This window comes from Crocodylus siamensis, chromosome 1, assembly GCF_052110815.1.
Source record: "Crocodylus siamensis isolate JL-2025a chromosome 1, ASM5211081v1, whole genome shotgun sequence".
NCBI classification, from domain to species: domain Eukaryota; kingdom Metazoa; phylum Chordata; order Crocodylia; family Crocodylidae; genus Crocodylus; species Crocodylus siamensis.
This window is the reverse complement of record NC_143395.1, coordinates 226,283,655-226,304,066: the sequence shown is the minus strand read 5'-3', so window position 1 is coordinate 226,304,066 and position 20,412 is coordinate 226,283,655. Positions and strand designations below refer to the sequence as shown.

The 20,412-nt window shown below is 39.9% G+C and overlaps 1 protein-coding gene across 1 annotated transcript in view; it reads right to left on the bottom strand.

The window, feature by feature from the left end:
- The window catches only part of CBLB (Cbl proto-oncogene B), a 175,440-nt gene that overhangs the window by 17,480 nt on the left and 137,548 nt on the right, over positions 1-20,412 (bottom strand). The window contains exons 12-14 of the mRNA XM_090058252.1: positions 18,470-18,835; positions 13,172-13,266; positions 3,407-3,547 (exon numbers count right to left, since the gene is read on the bottom strand). Of these exons, the coding sequence (XP_089914378.1) occupies positions 3,407-3,547; positions 13,172-13,266; positions 18,470-18,835 (602 nt within the window). The remainder of the gene's footprint in view (positions 1-3,406; positions 3,548-13,171; positions 13,267-18,469; positions 18,836-20,412) is intronic.

Sequence of the window (20,412 nt, the reverse complement as noted above, 5' to 3'; positions counted from 1 at the left end):
ATGGTGGGTGTGTCAGTGTATTGTTTCAACTATGCTGGATTACATGCGGCACTGCCTCTAATCATAGAGGAAGCTGCTAGTGTGGGACTGATTTAGGGTTTCACCCATAGGGCAAACATCAAACCACACTGGTAATATAGATGGATGGATGCATAAATGTCTGCAACTATTTCAAGTAGGAATGAAGTGGAATGTTGTGTGCAGCATTAGTAGGTATAACTAAAAATGAGAGGAAAATAAGAAATAGTTATAGTAGCCGGAGTGCAGGAACAAACAAAAATCCTCTTCGTGTTGAGACCTATTAGATTGTGAGAGTAAGTGGAGGGAGCATTGCTTGCATTCTTTGAAGCTAGATTGGTAAAGTTTAAAATGTTGTTTGAACAGGCTTTGACTCTTTTAGCAGATGCATTATGTAGCCTAAACTTTTCCAGCTCTTCTCTGCATATTCAAAAATTCCATCAGCTGCATACAAGATGCTTTCACACAAAGCAACAAATCAACCAAGTAACTGATCGTCTGCTCAAAAAACGTTTCAACAAGCCATTTCATATATTGTTAAACCATTACTTCAAGTGTTAAAAATGCCTGGGTTCGGTTCCATTAGCCCAAGAACATGAAATCTTCAAGTAAATATATGCTTTAAAGACAGGACGTGGGAAATGAAAGATTCCTTAATCAAACAGCACTGACGATAGAAGATCTAGACCCCCCCCCCCCAAAAAAAAACAAAACAAAAAAAAAAGTCATGAAATCAGATCCAGGATTTTAATGGATTTACAACTGGAATTCATTTGGTTCCTTATGTATGGAAATTAAGTTTTATGTTGAGAAGCAGAGGCACGGTATCCAAGCAGAATGAAATCCTGAATTCCATTCCAAAATGGCAAGGTCAACAGATGTCCCCTTTCTGCACCAAACATTGGTGATCTATTTGAAGATGACTCAGTAAGGCTTCCTGCAAAGTAATGCACTCTTTCACCACATGCAATTATAAGTTTTAAATGGTATAAATGTACATACATAGAAAGAAGCCCTAAACGTACTGCTGGAAAACAGGAAACAAGTGGTGCTGCAAAAAATTAATTAGTTTTCATAAAAAAATTCCCTTTTTAGATTTTAATTGAAAAAATAATTTTTGGCCACTAAAAAAAGTTTTCATTTTTTTCTTTGTTTTCAGTTAAAAACCAAAGACTTAGAGGGAAAGTGATTTACTATGATTTTTTTTTCATTTGATCAATAGAATCCATTTATGACAGAAGTATTTTGAATGAAAAGTTTCACTTGGTTCCAGCTCTAACATCTAGATCATTGGTTGGAATAGATTTGCTTAATGAAGTGTGCTCTTTTGACTAGTCAAATATCAGCATCAACAACTTCTTGAAATAAAATTTTGAGTACTTGGAATATTTATGTATATACTTCATCACTATACTTTCGAGTGCTTAGAAGTTTTCTTTTTTTAGTACTAATTTTGTCACAGTATATAATCTGTACAAGGCTTCCTGCATTAATCATTAATGAAATCCTGGTTTTAAATTAATGAATCCGAGTTTTAAAACATTTTCTGTGGGAAAAATGCTGGATTAATGCCAGAGCAGCAATGGTAGGCAACTACATTGGTGTGATCTCTCTCATGGTTCAATAAGACTAAAAAACAAATGCTGAAAACAAGGAAGTTTGGAGTTGGCTTTTAATGGATAATATTACTAGGTGGTAGGGCTGAGGTCCCAAATTATATTCTCAGAAATAATAAAAAGCTCCTAAAATTCTTCATAAGGGCTTTTGCTGCCCAATACGAGTCCTCAGTAGCTGCAGAATCACTGGAATCTGTTCCCATACCATACACTCTTATAGCTTTTCCTGTGTTTTCATGAGCCATTAATTCTTCCTCCTCTTAGGCAGAGAACTCAGCTTTCTATTACGTCTGACATGGTAGAGAGAGGAACTCCCAAATGGATAAACAAAACAAAACTTCAAATAAATGTGGTCATACATGTAAAATCCCAGAGCCATTTAAAAATCTATCTTTTCTACACAGTGAATTCTGTACTAAGTTTCTACTTGAAAAAAATAAAATAAAATAAAAACCCTTCCTCCAGAACCAGCTGGAACATAAAAGGCCACAGTGACAAAATGTCCAGGGAACTGTAACATTCACATCTGTGCAAAGTTTGGGTCAGCATTTCTGTTAATAACAGCATCTACGTCCAAGAAATTTAATAACTTGGACCCAAGAAGCAGCAAGAATGTGCCATTTGACCTAGGCTACCCTAACATACTTTGATTAAACGTGTAAAGCAGTTTGCTAATTGTGAGATGAGGGGATAAGCTTGGTTTTATTGCTCTTGGTGACTGACATAACATTTTGAAAGAAAAGGCAAAGTCCCTACAATTGCTAGTATCTTGATGTATTTTTGGACAGCAGAAGAGTTTGGTGAACAAAGAAAGTCTCACACGAAAGCCCATGTAAAAAAGGGCTTTAAAGGTTTAAATCAGCTGTTACATGCAAGCCAAGGAAAGAAGAAAAATGTTCATAAGCACAATTTTATTTTTTATAGTCACTGTCCAATGATTTGGTTGTTTTTCTACCTTTTATTTCTTCTGAGAAAGGATTAATCAAAATGTCAAAAGCTGAAATTTTTAAACCTGACTCTGGGGGTGGATTTTCATGTCCAGGGGGATGCAGTTTCTGGTGTTGCAAACCACTTTGTGGTGCCACAAACTGCACATGAGAAATGTGAAAACATGTTCATAGCAAAATTTGCTACCAAGAAATCCCAGTACCAAAAAAACAGCACAGAGCAGTATCGGTAGCATGTGCTGGACCAAATGGAGGGCTGGCCACCCAGAGCAACACTCTGGCTGCCAACCCCTGCTGAACCACGATACCAGGTAATACCTTCACCCAGGGTAATCTGCTGTGCACCAGAGTACATGTGTAGAGGTATGCAATGGGGCACAAAACAGTGGCACAAATTTGTGCCGCTGCTATTTGTGCCTCTACAAGTGCACAGCCCTGCACATGGGGACCCACCCTGGGAGTTTAAGTGTTGCCTGCAATTAATAATAAATATATGGCTAAATACTTGAGACAGCTCTGAAAACCTCAAATTAAAAAGGAAAAAAGCACTGAATGCAGTGGCAACATAACAAGGCTAATAAGTTATGAACCACACAGGTACAAATATGGTGACCTGCAGATAACTTAATGGGTTTCATACTCCCTCAAGTTCGGCAGAAGAGGTCACGGAAATAGTCAACATTTTTAGAAGGCAAGCAGCTTAACCATGATTACTAAAAAGTTTACATCAATGGGGGGGGAGGGGAGGAGGGAATTCCCCTCTCAAATAAGTATCCTCTACTCTCCAAAGTAGCATATGAATAGCAAATATGCACAAGACCTTACCGAGTAACAGGCTTTATATTCTGACAATGAAGTGGTTGTGACAAGGTTACAGGATGGGATGAAGGAATCTTGTACTCGTCATCATCAGCTCCATGTTCCCTTGATTTCTCAGAGACGGAATTTGATATAGAAATAGGGCACCTAGAGAAAGAGAGAGAAAGAACAAATCTAGCAACAGAATCATGTTCAATCAAATGCGAAACAAGACAACAGTTTCTTATAAATATCCTCAGTATGCGTTTTCCACTTTGAAGGTGAAAGAAGACTTTCCAGTCAAGCTTAATAAAACTATGAAATTAGTGTCCTTTCTCTTGTCATCCATTAGCAAGGATGTACAAGAGCAGCGGGCAGTTAACTTTTAACCACCAGAAACCTATTTTATCAGAGTAGAAGACAAAGAACTGAACAGATTGAGTATATAAACATATCTAAGAAGCGTATTCTCTTTGTATTTTCCTAAAAGCCTCCATAAAAGTTTACAATAGGACAGCGACGTGTTTGAAAGCTAAGGCTCTCTATGGAACCAGCGATATCCGATTTTAGCATTGCGACCTTTATGTATTGGTCTTGGGTTATTTTCTTTGATTTATATCTTGAACTGTCATTTTTTTCTTAGACAACTGTCGAGATTATTACTAGGACATGGTGTAACCCCAGAAGAGAGGTAACATCTATGTAAATAACATACGTAGATACAGAATTAGAAGCAAGTCCTTTCGCAGAGCATATACTGCTTGCTGTCTGCAAATTCCGGGTCAATACAGTCACTGTGTGTACCATCAAAGAGGGTTGGGAAGGAATGGTAGGTACTTCCAACAAATCTCTTCCCAAACCAGAGATGAACAAACCAGATAAAGCAACAGCTGAAGTTGCAAGAGCAACCACTGCCTAGGAAAGAGATTTGCTTCTTTCTATATACTTGACTCCCATTTTCCTTGTAGTTGGCTTTGGGAACTATGAAGTTTGCCTTTAGAAAGCATCCCTCCTCCCTAACCATACACTCAAGTGAAAATAATTTTTATACAAAATATATAAGCCTATTAGCAAATTTCAGTGCAAAGTGACACTGTTAAGAGAGAAAAATCCTTGCAAATAAGACGAATATTAAATTTTGTCCCAAGGAAGCAATGATCCTGTAGAATACAACTTTTTATCCCCCGTTAATGTAAACCTATGTTTAGAATGATTACAATGAGCAAGAAACTCACAAAACCTCTTGCACAGGAACAGTGACATTCAAATCAAGAACCTAATATATTTCAGGTGTCTAACTTCATAGACCAAAGTTAAATTCTTAAATTAACTGAATAACAGAGATGTAAAAGTTGGATGCCAAGTTCTGAAATGTCATGCAGTGAATCAGGGTTAGTGTTTTAAGCAAAAAAAAAGAGTGCAGTTAAATTTAGGTTAAATAAGCATAATGTAATGTTCATAACTTTGATGCTTTTGTATAACCATGTGGTTTGAATCTACCCAAAGCTTTTGACCTACATACCACACTTCAAGGGAAATCTGCTTAAATAGGACTTTTGAGGAGAGTTACGGGTCATGAAGAGACCTGAACCTAAAAAGGGAGATGGCATCATTTTTGTTTCCCTGTAGTTAGTTATTTTGGTACTTATATTATGGGAAGAGAAGTGAACTGAATTTGCTACAAGGCTATATACATCTTATTTTTACAAGAAACAAAGTATTGAAGCATACAACTTGAAGGATAAAAAAAGAACATATACCGCATGGTGTCACAAGATTATAGAACTCCATTAAAAAAAGCAGCAAAGGTGGCCACTAGAGATGCTAGCAGATCACAAATCTGTAAAATATCCAAAAGGAAGGAAAGGACTGCTGAACTGGAATGATGCATGCACTGCTTTTGTTTGAATATATTCAAAGTCTGGAGCTCTCTACATTCTTGTAATTTCTCTTTCCTAAACCCAATAATATACTTTTGGCTTCAAAAAACAAGCTTGCGAAGGACAGGAATTCAATTTCTTTTGTGAACACACAGTTACGCAAAACATATCTATTAAAAAGACAGAAGGTTTATAGAACTGAATTTTGTAATGGTTTGTATTGCAGTTTTCAACCACCTTCTGTAGAGGGAGCAAAAGGCCTTTTCTAAATACAGTTCAGGCTGCATTTACTTTTTCCATCTTTGATTTCATATTCATAGTTAAATTGACAAGAGATTTGTGTCACTGTCCTCTGCCCATCAGAAGAGATGTAAAATGTAACAGAAGGATGAGGAAAGTTTCTCTCACTTTTGTGGACCAGCAGGTAACTCCCAGCTTGCAGCCCAGGCTACTCTGAAGATAAAGTTATATGTAACCTTAAAAATCATTGAGTTGCACACTTAACTCTTACAAACACTGTGGTTTGAAAAGCAAGCATCTAGCTTGGGGATGTCCAGTACTTACTGGGATAGAGTCTACTTGAGGAGTGGGTAAATTATGGCCCACAGGCCGGAACCAGCTGCCAAGGGATTTTATCCAGCCCACAACGGGTCCCTTGGTCCTGCCTGGCCCAATCATGAGGGGCAGCCCAGGCTGTGGCGCATGCAGAAGGTCCCACTGCAGGGCTGGTGTGGCACAAGCAGCCCTGGTGGCAGTGGCTCCTTCTGGCTGCCGCTGCCAGTGTCACTGCCAGCCCTAGATGCGGCCCCACTGCCCAGGTACCCAGACCGTCTGCCCTGCGCCCAACATACCCCTAGTGCAGGGCTATGTGGGGAGTGGATCATGGCTCTGCCCTGGGCCATGGCCCCATACTGTCACTGATCCATGATCCCACACCAGCCTGTCCTTCCTGCTCCCAGACACCACTCCCCCATCCCATCTGCACCATCAAGTGCAGCCTGGCACCCCTAGACCGGTTTATTAAATCTACCGCTGGGAGTTTTGGCAAGCTGTTGTGGACATCACATTGGGAGGGAAGTAATGGGTTTCATAGCAAGACTAATATCTACAGAGTCACAGTAAGTTCATAACATCCTGTCACAAGGCTGAAAGGCAGGACAGGTCTCATGATTAAAGAAGTTACTAGACATGAGTTCCCAAAGGCTTGGGACGCTAGGCCTGGCTATGCTTTACAAATCCTTTAAGCTAGATCTCAATTTCTCCATCCTTAAAATAAAGATACTTGCCTAACAACTGCATGACGTGTGATGTTTATAAAGGGTTTTCAATGTGCAAAGCACTAAATGGTTCAATTTTATTTTTTTAACTAACATCCTCCATGAGAGCCATAAATTATCACATATGCATCATGCTTATATTAATTGTTTGCAAATCATTCTTTTAAGAAATAGCATTGGCTTTCTGGTTTATACTGTGTACAATAATTTTAATATTCATCTCTTCCTTCATTTCTGTTGTACTGTAAATTAACAAAGAATGTTTTATGGGGAAAAAAAATTCTATGGCAGATTTCAAATTCTGTTCTGATTAAATGGAACTCTATTCTTAAGTTCTTGAGGACAGAATTGTGTATTGTTATACCTTCATTATTTTTCCATTAGCATAATACCAGTGTATTGAGGTAAACATAGAAGAAACTAAACAGGCAAATTCTTCAATAGAGTTTGTAATGGCTAGGCAAAAAAAATTGTCTTGTTTCATAAATAAATGCAAGTGCAAAAGAGTTGGATTTTATAATATGGATATTTTCTAGGGACTTGTTTGAAACAATTAAAACTTATTCTCTTGCAACTTTAGGCAAGTTTTCTGATTACATTCTTCAAGTAGAATTTTTCAGATATTTTAAAATAATTCTGCAGTTAAAAAACACATATAAAGCTTAACAGCATGAAATACTCAAGATTTCAAAAAACCCAACAGAACAAACAAACCCAGGGGTTTTATTTTTAAAGTTTACATTCAGTTGTTACATTTTTAAAAACAAAATTATTACTACTGTGAAGTTCTGGAAACATCGGTATGCCAGCAGAGAGAAACCAAGGGAATAGACAACAAAATCCATTTCTATAATATTTTCCCCATATTTGGCAGCGTGTTAAATTTAAAAAGTGTGAATCAGATCCTGATAAATGGTGTTTCAATATTTTCTGGCTAGCTGAAAAGTAGCCAGATGTCAATCTCTCTCTTTTCTATTGAGGCATGATTCATGAAGAGTATTGAGGGCCAAAGGCAAAACAGGGAAATATATAAAATCAAAATGGGTTTTTTTTTGTCAGTAGCTGTCAAGTCACTTTGAGTCCATCTCAAGTTTACCTCTGAGCAGAATGACAGTTTGCAATCATTTACACTGCAACACCTGGGAGCAGGGATCCTCTCTTCTTATTTATCAGTTGAGTGTTCCATAAATCTTGGGTATATACACTTGATTCTGCAAGTGTCTGAGCACTCTGGCCCTGATACAGCCAAACAATGCTGGGACTCTTCAGACATCCAGGGTGCTTATACACATGCTCTGGGAGTGGGAGTGGGGAGAGGCAAAGTGCTTGAATCAGAGTGGCTCTTGGAGCTGCTCTAATTAAAACTGCCTGGAACATCATATGCATCAGCATCCCCGAGCTGAAAAACAGTGGTGGGGGCACTTTAACTCAAGCTTATTAAGCAAGCTTTTGTTAAAATGCCCCTGCTACCATTTTTCAGTGCGGGGATGCTGATACACACGGTGCTGGAGCACAGTAATTACAGCGTGTCAGCACAGTCTCACTGCATGTCTATAGGTGCCCACAAGGAATGAAGCAGTTCTTTGTTGGATCAGGGCCACAATGCTTAGCCTCCTGCAGCCTCCAATACCACTGTGAGGAAAACCATAGCAGATTAATGGAGAACTTGTGGCTCCAATCAAACGCAAAACTCCTATTTATTTCAATGTGGCCAGGCATCCTCCTGAAAGCATATTTTCACATAAAACAATGGGGAAAAGGGAGTATAGTGGGGGGAAATATACACAGTACTGTGCTATTTTATTTAGTGCTATCAAGCAACTAGACATGCCAGATATAGTCATAAAACACACAGCTACAAGAAATTCAAAGTTCTTCACACTTCTTTATGCATGCAAAAATGGGACTTTCAGAGATTTTAGCTGTGGTATTCAAAATATTTGAGTTGAGAAGCTCATTTTGCTGAAAGGGCAAAGTCAGACCTACTCATATATGGTAAGGAAACTTATGCCTCATGTGGTATGGTAACTGGAGGTAAACTCAGTTCAGCTTGAAAATCATTTCTCCTTTCTTTTTCCAGGAGCAAAATAAACATTTAATAACAACTGCTTAAGGAAAAAAAAAAAGGGATCTGTACAAGCATATGGGTACTGAACAGTCTAATACCAAAAGTATAATAATTTTTGCACTTGGGGGCTAAGAACCGAGTCAAAAAGCCCAAGGCTGAATCAATTCAATCTTTGTAGGTTGGTCTAAGGCTACACAGACTGAACCAATAAGTAGGTGAACAGATATTCACTTTTGATTCTAGAAATGCATCCACATGCATGCAGTGGCCCAGACCAATAGCCAGGGGTACTAGAGCAAGCTTCCCTGCTCTGCTGGAGCAGACTGCTTGGGCCAAAGCTTGCATGCCCACCCTGCAAGTTGGGGGCTTGCAGGGAAGATAAAGCATCCTAGGATACTGGGGAACTGTGAATTAACTTGAATCTGGAGAGGATCTTGGACAGAAGTTCAACAAACCAATTTAACCTAGATCAGTTATGTCTGATACTAGATCCATCCAGGTTTATCTTAAACTAGTTGTGGCCATTTTAAAAGCAGTTTATGTGCATAAAATTTCTGTTGCATTAGACTTGACCTGGTTTCCAATCATTTATACTGGTTTATTTGTAATTTCTGTTCCTAGCCTGGGTCAGCAATTCAGTGACACTGAAGACCACACAAATTAATATAAATCACGTGCTTAGTGAGCATGCCATTAGTGGGAGAATGATTTTAATTAATTATGCAGGGATATGCTTTTGAAATAGAAAGGCAAATCTGCTTGCTTAAATGGCAAGAGACTGCACAAGATTTGGTAAGAAGATAAAGGACATACTATGAAATCAAATTAACAGGACACATGCAAATGTCAAACTGGAGAGCAACTGTTATGATAGGCCACAGCAAGAAAAATAGGGACGGGAAAATAAAAAAGTCCTTCAATCAAAACTTTACAGCATTGTTAGAGGTCTTTCTACAGAACTTATTCTAAAATGCATTTCTGAATTCTGACAATGACAGAGTGCACAAAACTACCTGGAGATAACCTCCCCAAAGTGTATGCAACTTAAAAAATAGCAGCTTATTTTATTCCTTTTTGTGTCTTTACATGAACTACTGAATTAAATCACTGGGCTTAGCTCCCAGCAAGTACTCATTTTCATAAACCACACAGCAAGGGATCGGAAATGCTCTCTTCACCAGGGCACCTCTTGGTGCAACAAGGAACAATGGTAACAAACTGACAAAGAGCAGACTTAGGCTGGACATCAGGCAAAACTTTTTCACAGTAAGGGCGGCCAACATTTGGAATGGGCTTCCAAGGCAGGTGGTGCTCTCTCCTACCTTGGGGGTCTTTAAGAGAAGGCTGGACAGGCACTCTTTCCTGTCCAGGCAGGGTGTCGGACTCAATGATCTGCTGAAGTCCCTTCTGACTTTAGCATCTATGAATCTATTAATCTGTTTTTGGGATAGAGCCTACAGGAGCCTAAACTGATTACTTTTATCCCTAAAACCCATTTTCCATTATTACTAAATAGTTTTAAAATTCAGTTAATTTTTAAAATAACACAAGCACTATTTTGCCAGAAATGAAGAGTAATGATTTTATACATGTTACTTGAGACTTAAGACATGCTCTTTTTTCAGCAAGTATTTACTTAAATCTACACAAATGCATGATATTTCAAGTGAGAAACATTTGGCACAACTCTTTCATCCTGAGGCATCCTATATATATATATTCAGTTCCAATACAGGGATTACTTCTGTAAAAATCATTAAAGGGTAATAAGTTCTGTAAAAAGTGGCCTAATTGCCATTACTCAGTAGAGGCGCAAGGAGGGGGGATCTAGATTAGATTAGGATAAAACAATTACAGACATGAGAATCTCACTGAACAAGCACAGAAAACAGTCTGACGTGAGTATGAGGGCGCTAAATGCACTCAATCTGAAAGAGGAAAGCATCTGCTAAAATATGCCCTCTGTCATTTTAAATTACATCATGCTGAATATTATCCAGGGTGCCTGCTCCAAAGCAATTTCTGTAGTTGTTGCAAATATAGTTCAAGCTCATTAAGCTGATTAGTTTTAAAGTGCAGAAACAAATTTGAGCACCACCCCCCCATACACTTAGCCAAGACTTAGCCTAGACTAATAAGGTATTTATCTATTGGCAGCAAGACCTTTAAATGGATCTATTTGAAATAGCACAGATGTAGCATTTTCTATCACCTTACAAGGTGTTTTTTGCTTTACCAACAAAGCTATGGGGCAGAGTTGCAATTCCTATACAGATAGATATTTTGAATTTCCTTATTTTGGTGCTTGCAAACTTTTGTATTAGGTAGGGGAAGCATGAGGGCAAGGGTGTAATATAAATTTGTGTGTTTTTTGTTTTTCTTTTAAATCAAGAAATAAGATAAAGAAAAATCAAAACATAGGATTTTTCTGCAAAAAATGTTTTCTGGATGGAAAAATGTAGTACCACAAAGTGGAAGTTTTATATGGGAATGCTGTTCGACATCACAAACGAAGGTGACTGCATCCAGCCAGGGGGAGGTGGGGGGAGGTGTGGAGCAAAGAGAGAAAGGAAGCAGGAAAGAAAAAGGGACATTTTTTTTTCCTATGGGAATAATTAATTCAATTTTCCACTGAGATTACTAAAGTGATGTATTTTTATTGCAGGTCAGGTTAAAATTAATTCAAAAATTTCTGATAATCAAACTGCGCCTACATCCAATTTCTGGCTCAGTTAAACATTTATATTTAATGTCTATTGCACTGCTATGAGTGGTGCCTCACCGGAGTTTTAAATAAACACAATATGTGGAGGTGTGTACACATTCACATATACATATATTGAAGTACACAGTTGATTCTACAGACTGTAGGAACAGTCCATAAAGTTCACCTGAAATAAAAACTGGAATCTGCAAACATCAAGCAGTTTCAATGTGTCACCATTTAGCATTAAAATACAGTTTTATAAGTAGATCTAACAAGAAAGAATCCAACTGGTTTGCAGAAGTCAACTGTATTGCTTTGTCCACCTGAGCTGCTGCAGGCTAGGTAGAGGTGTTACATTCCTACCAGGAGAACTGCCACTCTCCCAGTAGAAAGTAGGATGATACAAGCATTCATTCAATTTCTTTTGGAGAAAACACGCCTGCTCCAAGAGAAAAACCTTGTAGGTTGACAACTGGAAGATCTCCACTAACAGTTTCTCTCACAAAAGTAAAAACCTGCAAGCTGCTGGCTGCCCAATTCCTCTGTAATGGCAGGGAGTCCCTTATCTGGGGGGATTCACTTTTCCACAGCCTGGCATCAGCAGCACCCATGCTGCTGCAGTATAGAGCAAGCATGGGTACCTCTCCCTTGTGTCCTCAGCTTCAGGCCCGCAGGGTGCGGTGGCAGATTGGGGAAGGCTGGCAGGGCCTGGCTCCGCTGGCCACGGTGGCTCACCAGAACTGGGAGCTCTGCCAAGCTGCTTCCCTCCCTGGGCTGGGTGCTCTGTGCAAGGTGGAAGAGGTACAGGGGTATGCCCACTCCCTTCGGGTAGACAAAATACAGCTAGACAAAGCTTTGGCTAGGATGGCCCTGCTTTGAGCAGGAGCCTAGACTAGATGACTTCCTGAGGTCCCTTCCAACCCTAACTTTCTATGGTTTGATGATTCTATAAGCTGGACAGCAGCTTCCCCTGTGCCTTCTCAAGCCCAGGGATCTGAGGAAGATGGGTGGGGACACTTTCCCTAAAGCTTCCCCTCCTAATCAGGAGGGCACCCCGGCCTTCCCACTCTGAGGCATGGCTTTTTCCGAGCACTCTCTCCACTCCACTGCCCACACATGCCTAAACTGAAGCTCTGGGAGAAGTAGAACAGCTGTAAATTTATTGTGGGTTGGGAACAAAGGGCAAGGGCAGGGCACTGCCATAATATGCATCAGTTGAGCACAATGTTTATTCATATAGTTACAATTTAAATGCAATTTGGAAGTCTACGAGTACCTCAATCATTATAATGCAATAAATTCTAACTACCTACAAATTTTGGTGTTTGCTTCTGGTTTTTTAAATCACAGGAAGCCAAAGCTCTCCCTGCCCCCCCTTTGTAAAAAAAACAACAAAAAGACCCAAAAACCTCAGGCCATAGTGTGGAAGTGCAAGAGAAGAGGGAGTAATTCCATTTGAATGGGATCCCTCTCTTCCTTCCCCTTTTCATTCTGGCAAGAAGCAACTGTAGGTAAAGTACCAAATGGAAGCACGAGTGCTGAAAACAGATATCCATGCTGGATTAGACTGTGTATACAAACACGTGGATTATGCTCTTTGCCCCAAACTCTTACCCTGAAACGTGGTCTTCTCTTGGAATCAAGGGTTCAGCAACTTGCTCACGTGTGTTGGGAATTCAATAGGATAAAATTACATTAAGCTCCCATTTAATTAATGCAATTTACTTTACATTTGTAAAAACCCATTAAAGTTTATGGTCAGGAGACCATGGTTATTTATTTAATGACAGTGTTGCAGAATCAAAGCCATTGGTTTGTGTCACTAATATATTTCTTTTCCAGTGAAAAACCACAACTTACTTCATACTAGAGAGCATGGAGACAGCTGGAAGAGGAGGTGAAAGTCGTGGAGGGACATCATATTCTTCACTTCCCAGGTGGCCATTAGAGAATACCTGAAAACAGGCAAAAATATTACTAGGCTACTGCTATCTATATATTATATTATTTCTTGTGTGTTTAGTGCAAACCAGAGTTTAAAAAAAATAAAATAAAAAAGGCATGTCTGCCCCTGCCACTAAACCCGTAAGCATGTACAATCTAAACTAATGGACACACAGCAGAAGGATGATATGAAGAGAGCAGTAACATTTATTAGAGGACTGAAGGTAATCCTGAACATGGCATTGTGCTCTTGAATCCCACTGATTTAAAAAAGGCAGAAACATGAATCAAGCGTTGGAACAGATGCAATGCTATGCACGTGAATCTGCAGACAACCTAACAGCTGCTCAGAAATGAAGCATGAATTGCTTCATTCAATCAAATGGTCTACATCTCTAACCCAAACTAAAATGTAAACAGGGACAAAAGAGATGGTTGGTTAAAGAGGCCAGTGTATAGCCCCTCCAAAACTTAACACAGTGAACTTTCACTCTGACTGGCAGTCTAAGTCCAACAGAATGGCAACCTTACCAGCAATCAGTCTGGACACGCACAACATGCAACCTGGCTACCGATCTGTAAGTTTCTTATAGTTTCTTAAAATGACTGAGAATTGAAGAACTGTAAACAATTCTAGTGAGATCTAAGGGTTGGCATACTGAGGGAAAAGGAAATTCAGATTATAAACAAAATCGATGGACTGCTAAAGCGGTTTCTTCAGATCATGCCAAGGATCAGCATGAATATATTTCACCCTTATGAAGCAGATAGAAAATCCATTCAACAAATATTAAGATGGAGATACAGAGGTCAAATAACTTGCTGAAGGCTACAAAGCAAAGAGAGGGAAAACATCCCTTGCTTCCATTCTAATGATTCAGCCACATATCCACTCTTTCTCCCTGTTTTGTACAAGTTATATTCTTTCCCAATCAAAGATAAGTACAGCTCAGATTTAATAGACTGGTCTAAGAAATATTACTGAATTGCTTGATAAAACTGATTAAAATGAAGTTGGGAATATTTTTCTCAGCTCAGGCCACAGCTATCCAGTATCGCACCCAGAGAGTTGTGGTGGATGGGTCGGTTTCGACCTGGAAGAGTGTGGGCAGTGGGGTCCCGCAGGGCTCGGTGCTTGGACCGATACTCTTTAATGTCTTCATCAGCGACTTGGACGAGGGGGTGAAATGTACTCTGTCCAAGTTTGCAGATGACACTAAGCTATGGGGCGAAGTGGACATGCCGGAGGGCAGGGAACAGCTGCAAGCAGACCTGGACAGGTTAGACAAGTGGGCAGAAAACAACAGGATGCAGTTCAACAAGGAGAAATGCAAAGTGCTGCATCTAGGGAGGAAAAATGTCCAGCACACCTACAGCCTAGGAAATGACCTGCTGGGTGGCACGGAAGTGGAAAGGGATCTTGGAGTCCTAGTAGACTCCAAGATGAACATGAGTCGGCAGTGTGATGAAACCATCAGAAAAGCCAATGGCACTTTATCGTGCATCAGCAGATGCATGACAAATAAGTCCAAGGAGGTGATACTTCCCCTCTATCGGGCGCTGGTCAGACCGCAGCTGGAGTACTGCGTGCAATTCTGGGCGCCGCACTTCAAGAAAGATGCGGATAACCTGGAGAGGGTCCAGAGAAGGGCCACTCGTATGGTTAAGGGCCTGCAGGCCAAGCCCTATGAGGAGAGATTAGAGAAACTGGACCTTTTCAGCCTCCGCAAGAGAAGGTTGAGAGGCGACCTGGTGGCTGCCTATAAGTTCGTCAGGGGGGCACAGAAGGGAATTGGTGAGTATTTATTCACCAAGGCGCCCCCGGGGGTTACAAGAAATAATGGCCACAAGCTGGAGGAGAGCAGATTTAGATTAGATATTAGGAGGAACTTCTTCACAGTTCCAGTGGCCAAGCTCTGGAACGGGCTCCCAAGGGAGGTGGTGCTCTCCCCTACCCTGGGGGTATTCAAGAGAAGGTTGGATGTGTATCTAGCTGGGGTAATGTAGGCCCAGCACTCTTTCCTGCTTATGCAGGGGGTCGGACTCGATGATCTATTGAGGTCCCTTCCGACCCTAGCATCTATGAATCTATGAATCTATGAATCTTTAATGCCATGGTAGTTTTACTCTTGGTAAGCTTTAAATTCATCTTCCTTCTACTTACAGAAACGATTCCTGGATTTTCAAGAAAATCAGGTGCAAATTTGTAGGAGAAAGGGGAGAGAGCTTTAATGACCTGATATGAAGCCAACTGACATAACTAAATTTTTAAGAGTGTCAAAGCCTTACAAGGAGAGGCTGAGGAACATGGGACTTCAGCCTGGAGAACAGAAGGCTCAGGATTGACTTGGTGGCAGCCTATGGATATATAAGGGGTGTGCACCAGGATCTGGGAGAGCGGTTGTTTACACAAGGGATAACAAGGTCTAATGGCGACAAATTTCTGGAAGGCCGATTTAGACTGGACATACGGAAAACCTTTTTTACAGTCTGAGTGTCCAGGGTCTGGAACACCCTCCCCACCAGAGGTGGCACAAGCACTTACTCTGGATTCATTCGAAAAAAATGTTTGGATGCTTATCTTGCTGGTCATTTGACCCTAGCAGGCTTCCTGCATATGGCAGGGGGGTTGGACCTGATCTCGAGGTCCCTTCCAGCTCCTACTGTCTATGAAATCTGTGAAATTCAATACCAGTCTAAAGCAGCTGTTATTTTGGCTATGAAACGTTAAGTCATTCACAGGATTTTCAACCTGTGTATCTTTTTATAAATAAAGAATACTGAAAATTCTAAAGAGGAAATTCTATAGCTTTAAAATACAAAGATACAACCCTTAGGCAAGAAATTATTAAATCTTTATGGGTATTAAAAATCCTTGAGTTTTATTGAATGTATAGTCTGCTGGCAGAAGTATTAGTGGAATAGCCCATGCTGAAGAAGGGCATGTTTGTTACCTTGATGTTGAGCTTTAGGTATGACAATGCAAATGAGGGAATGAAAACCAAACATTCAGAAAAAAAATATTATTTTCCTAATTAAAAATATAATAAATTTCCATCAACCTAAAAAGTAAAAAAAAAAAAAGACTGATTAAAAAGTCTTTAAAAAGAGTCTCAGATGAATAATTTTAAGCACCCAAAAAGTTCTCATTTTTTATGGTATTACGGTTGATCTCCAGTAATTACTGGAATATTATCCTAGTTCCTTTTATTTCTCTAAAGTACTCTAGCGCCATCTTAATTTTGAAAGCAATTCCTTAATCTTTTCAGATAATTACTCAAGGACTGTAATAATTTACACAGGATTTTGGCAGGACCTACATCGAAGGGGTCAGAAAGCCTGCAACAGCACACTTTAAAAATTCTAACACTTATATATGCACCATTATTTTAAACTGCACTTGTAAAACCCAGTAGCACAGGTACATACAAGCACCCAGGCAATTTTCTACATGCAGAAGTGGAGGTCCGGGTCTCAAAATCATATTATAATCCGCAAGGAAGCAAAAAGATGTGCATAATGTACTCCTTCTCCTGCAGTATGCCACTGTGCATTTCTAAAAGCTGTAACCTGTGACAGAGAAAAAAAACCCCAAACAATACAATGGATACTCCAACAGCCTGTCACCTTGGGCTTCCTGCAAGTTTTGTGACAGCGATATACATTGATTTTGACAGCAGACCTGCTATATATTTGCCACAGATATCAAGGTATCGTGAGTCAACAGGTTAAGTCCCTAAGGCTGTCTGGTATTCTATATTCACCGGAAACACGTTACATAAAACAGCTTTGCCACTGGCCAAACTGCCTTCAAATGTGCATGCATGTCTGCCACAGACATGAACATGAATTGCAGACAAGCAACTAAAATTCAGTCCACAGGGAAGATAAATGCTGTTATTTTGAAACATCTGCAAAAAATTCCACATCTAACCACCAGAGAAGATGAATTCCACAATAGTATCAATTCAAGAGAATCAGGGGAAAAAAAGCAATTCTAACGCAGGAGGACAGCAGAAATCTTTGTATGAGATGCTTACTCTACAAGACAGCTTGTATCTGACCTTCTCCCTCACATATTAACTATTGGCCTTTAGATGAGCCTGTTCTCATTACTATTTTCTGGAATGCTTGCAAATGACACAGTAAGTATGGATCATTTCTTTTATGTAGCTTAAAAAAAAAAATGACAGGTAGTTGAAATCGAAGCCCATTCTGTAACTTAAAATCTACGTTGGATATTGCTTCCTGTTAAGATTTCATTAAGATGTCAGTGGGGAATCTCAGTAGGTTTTCACTGCTTTGTGTACTTTCTGCAGCGACTTTGAAAACATACAACTGTCAACTATAACTTGGCTTTGACTCACTAATCAACTTCAATGCTCCAAGTAAAAGATTCTGTGGTACTAAAAGAAAACAAAAAACCCAAAACCCCAGCTATAGAGTCTTCAGTTTTGTTGGATGTATTGGGCATACTTGCACAGTTTTGGATGTATTGGGCATACTTGCACTCATTCTCTTGAGTAAGACTCTCCTTTTGCCTGAAGAAGGGTGTTGCACCCGGAAGTTTGCGGAGAACAATTTTTCCAACTATTTACTTCATGTAATAAAAGTTATCACATCTATCCAAAGAACCCTGTTTGCCTTCTGTTGGGTAAAGCACTTGAAAAGCATATGTTATTATTACAGTAAAATTCCTTCCAAGCAGGCAAGGTCTAGAGGTCCTGAAATTGAAGTTTTGTCCACTTGCTCATGTGTGAAATTGTGAGCTAGGTGCATTTATTATATACACATTTTATATATTTTATAACATTCTATGGTTCCAAAGCTCCATCTCATTTAACGTAAAAAGACTGGAGCAGCCATTATCCATACAGCCCCAAGTAACGTACAACAAAAATTATGAATGGCAACATCCATAAGGATCATTTACCAGCTCCATTTAGCAAATTAACATTATTCATCCTGCTCAGCCATTTTTGTGATGGCTTCACGTTAAAACTAAATCGTAAACTTAGAACCTCATCAACTGCTACGTTAAATTACAAAGTCTAATGATGCTTTAATTATTTACAGCCCTTCTAGTATTAAGTATCAACAGGAAGCACAGAATGAAGCAAAACACCACCAATGAACTAAAACTTTAACCAATGAGAGAGTCAATATGGGATCAGCTGATAAAATTGGGTTCACACCATATGCCAAGCATCTTACCTTGGCTCCTTCAACAGGCAGATCATGGCGTCTGTGTTTTCTCAGAAATCCAGGGTCAGAACTCATGCGACTGTGTCTTCCATTTATGTTTGAACTTGCGATGAGTCCTGGTTTTGGGGAACTGTCACATACCATTCGACAGCCACCTAACTGATTTGTCCCAAATACGTCTCTGGGGCACCACCCTTCAAGGGGCATAGGCTGGTCTCTGGAAGGCACGCTTTCAGGATGATGGAAGTGTCTACTTATCCTGTTGTCTGGTGGAAATGGAGGGGGTCTTTCAGGTGGAGGAGGTGGAGGATCTCGCAGGGGAGGCGGGGGTGGTGGAAGAGGTTTATCTTGTTTCCTCACCATACATGGAGAAGACTAAACAAAATCAGAAGCCAATAAATTAAGTTCATGCATGCCCACCTCATATGAGGTTACTGATCAGCTTCAGAAAACTTCAGGCAAAGGCTAAGCAGACATGTTGCCAAGGTTATGAGATTAAAGTGTCATCAGATTAGGCCAAGACTAAACCCACTCTCTTTACCAGCTAGCAGATTCTTGGCTACATTTTTTTCCCCTTTAGAAACCATGCCCCTACAGCTATTATTGCCTGAGGAATGACAATGCCACCAAAACTAAGTAAAACACGGGAGGCTTGTTTGATTTTGCGCTGGATGATGAATCTTCCCAAAATTTTTGGATCCACTTTCTGTAATGCCTCCCTTGAAGCTTTTTGTACAGTGGTAATTCTGGGGCATATTTAGGCATTTAAGATGTCTACTACAGAAAAAGGCAATTTGAAAAGTGACATGACAAAGTGAAAAAGGGAGAGAGTGGATGGCTGGGGGTAAAAGAGCATGGAATAGCAATGATTGGGGAACAAAAGACAGAGGGAAATAGGTTTCACTTTGTGTTAATTTGTTTTAAGGACAGCAGTGCTCAATGTCCAGCCTGAGGATTGTACCCAGCCTGTGGAGCTACATCATCTGGCCCTCAGGGCTCCCCACAAATCTGGGATTTGGGCAGCAGGTGAATGATGGCAGCAGAGGCCAAAACCACTACAATTAAAACACAGCCACTGCTCCCCCAGCACTAAATTTCCAAACCCGCAGGGAGTCCCACAGGCCAGATGACATGGCACTATATGTCAGACTGTACCAGTGCAGAGAGCTAGGCCAGAACACAGACTCCCATCCATGGATGAATCCAGAACATGGGGCTGATCCAGCATGCAGGGTTGCACCCAGACAGACCCTATATGAAAAGGTTGCTATTCTGTAAGAATGTGAAAAGCTAAAATTTAACTTGTAGTTAATAAAAAAATGCTAGTCATGACATTTTTCAAAAGGCAAGAAGGTATGGCTGGTCAACACTTAGTCGTCAAAGACCATTATGCAACGGAAAATTGAGTTTCTGACTAGGAAAGGGTATCTGCATAAATGCCTGTTTTTTTGTGGAGGATTTCAAACTTTTTTGATACATTAGTCTTCTTTGCAGGGAAAGACATTTTTTATCCTTTTCCAGTGTTACTATCTTTACTAGCAAGTCATGGGGTTACAAGCTTTGTGGTATTTTGATTAAATAGTAGTAATTTTTTTGGTTTGCCATTTGTAAAACTGGAGGACAAATGTTGGGGGGGGGGGGGGGGGGGGAGGGGACAACAGACTGACAGAAGGGGAATAGTATATCTTTCCTTTGTACTACAGAGCTTCTGTTAGTGACAGAACGGAAGCTAGCTTTAAGACCATGACCTCCTCTGCTTTAAATTAAATGACAGTTAATTAAAAATGATAGGTATGAGGAAATATCATTCTGTACCTCAGTTGTTCAGGCCAAGTAATATGTCTCCAGAATTCAAATTAATTTAAAAACAAAGTTGAATGTCAAGTATACAAGCAAAATGTTGATAAAGCAAAATTACTGGCAGGCATACACACTAACAATGCATGTATGCA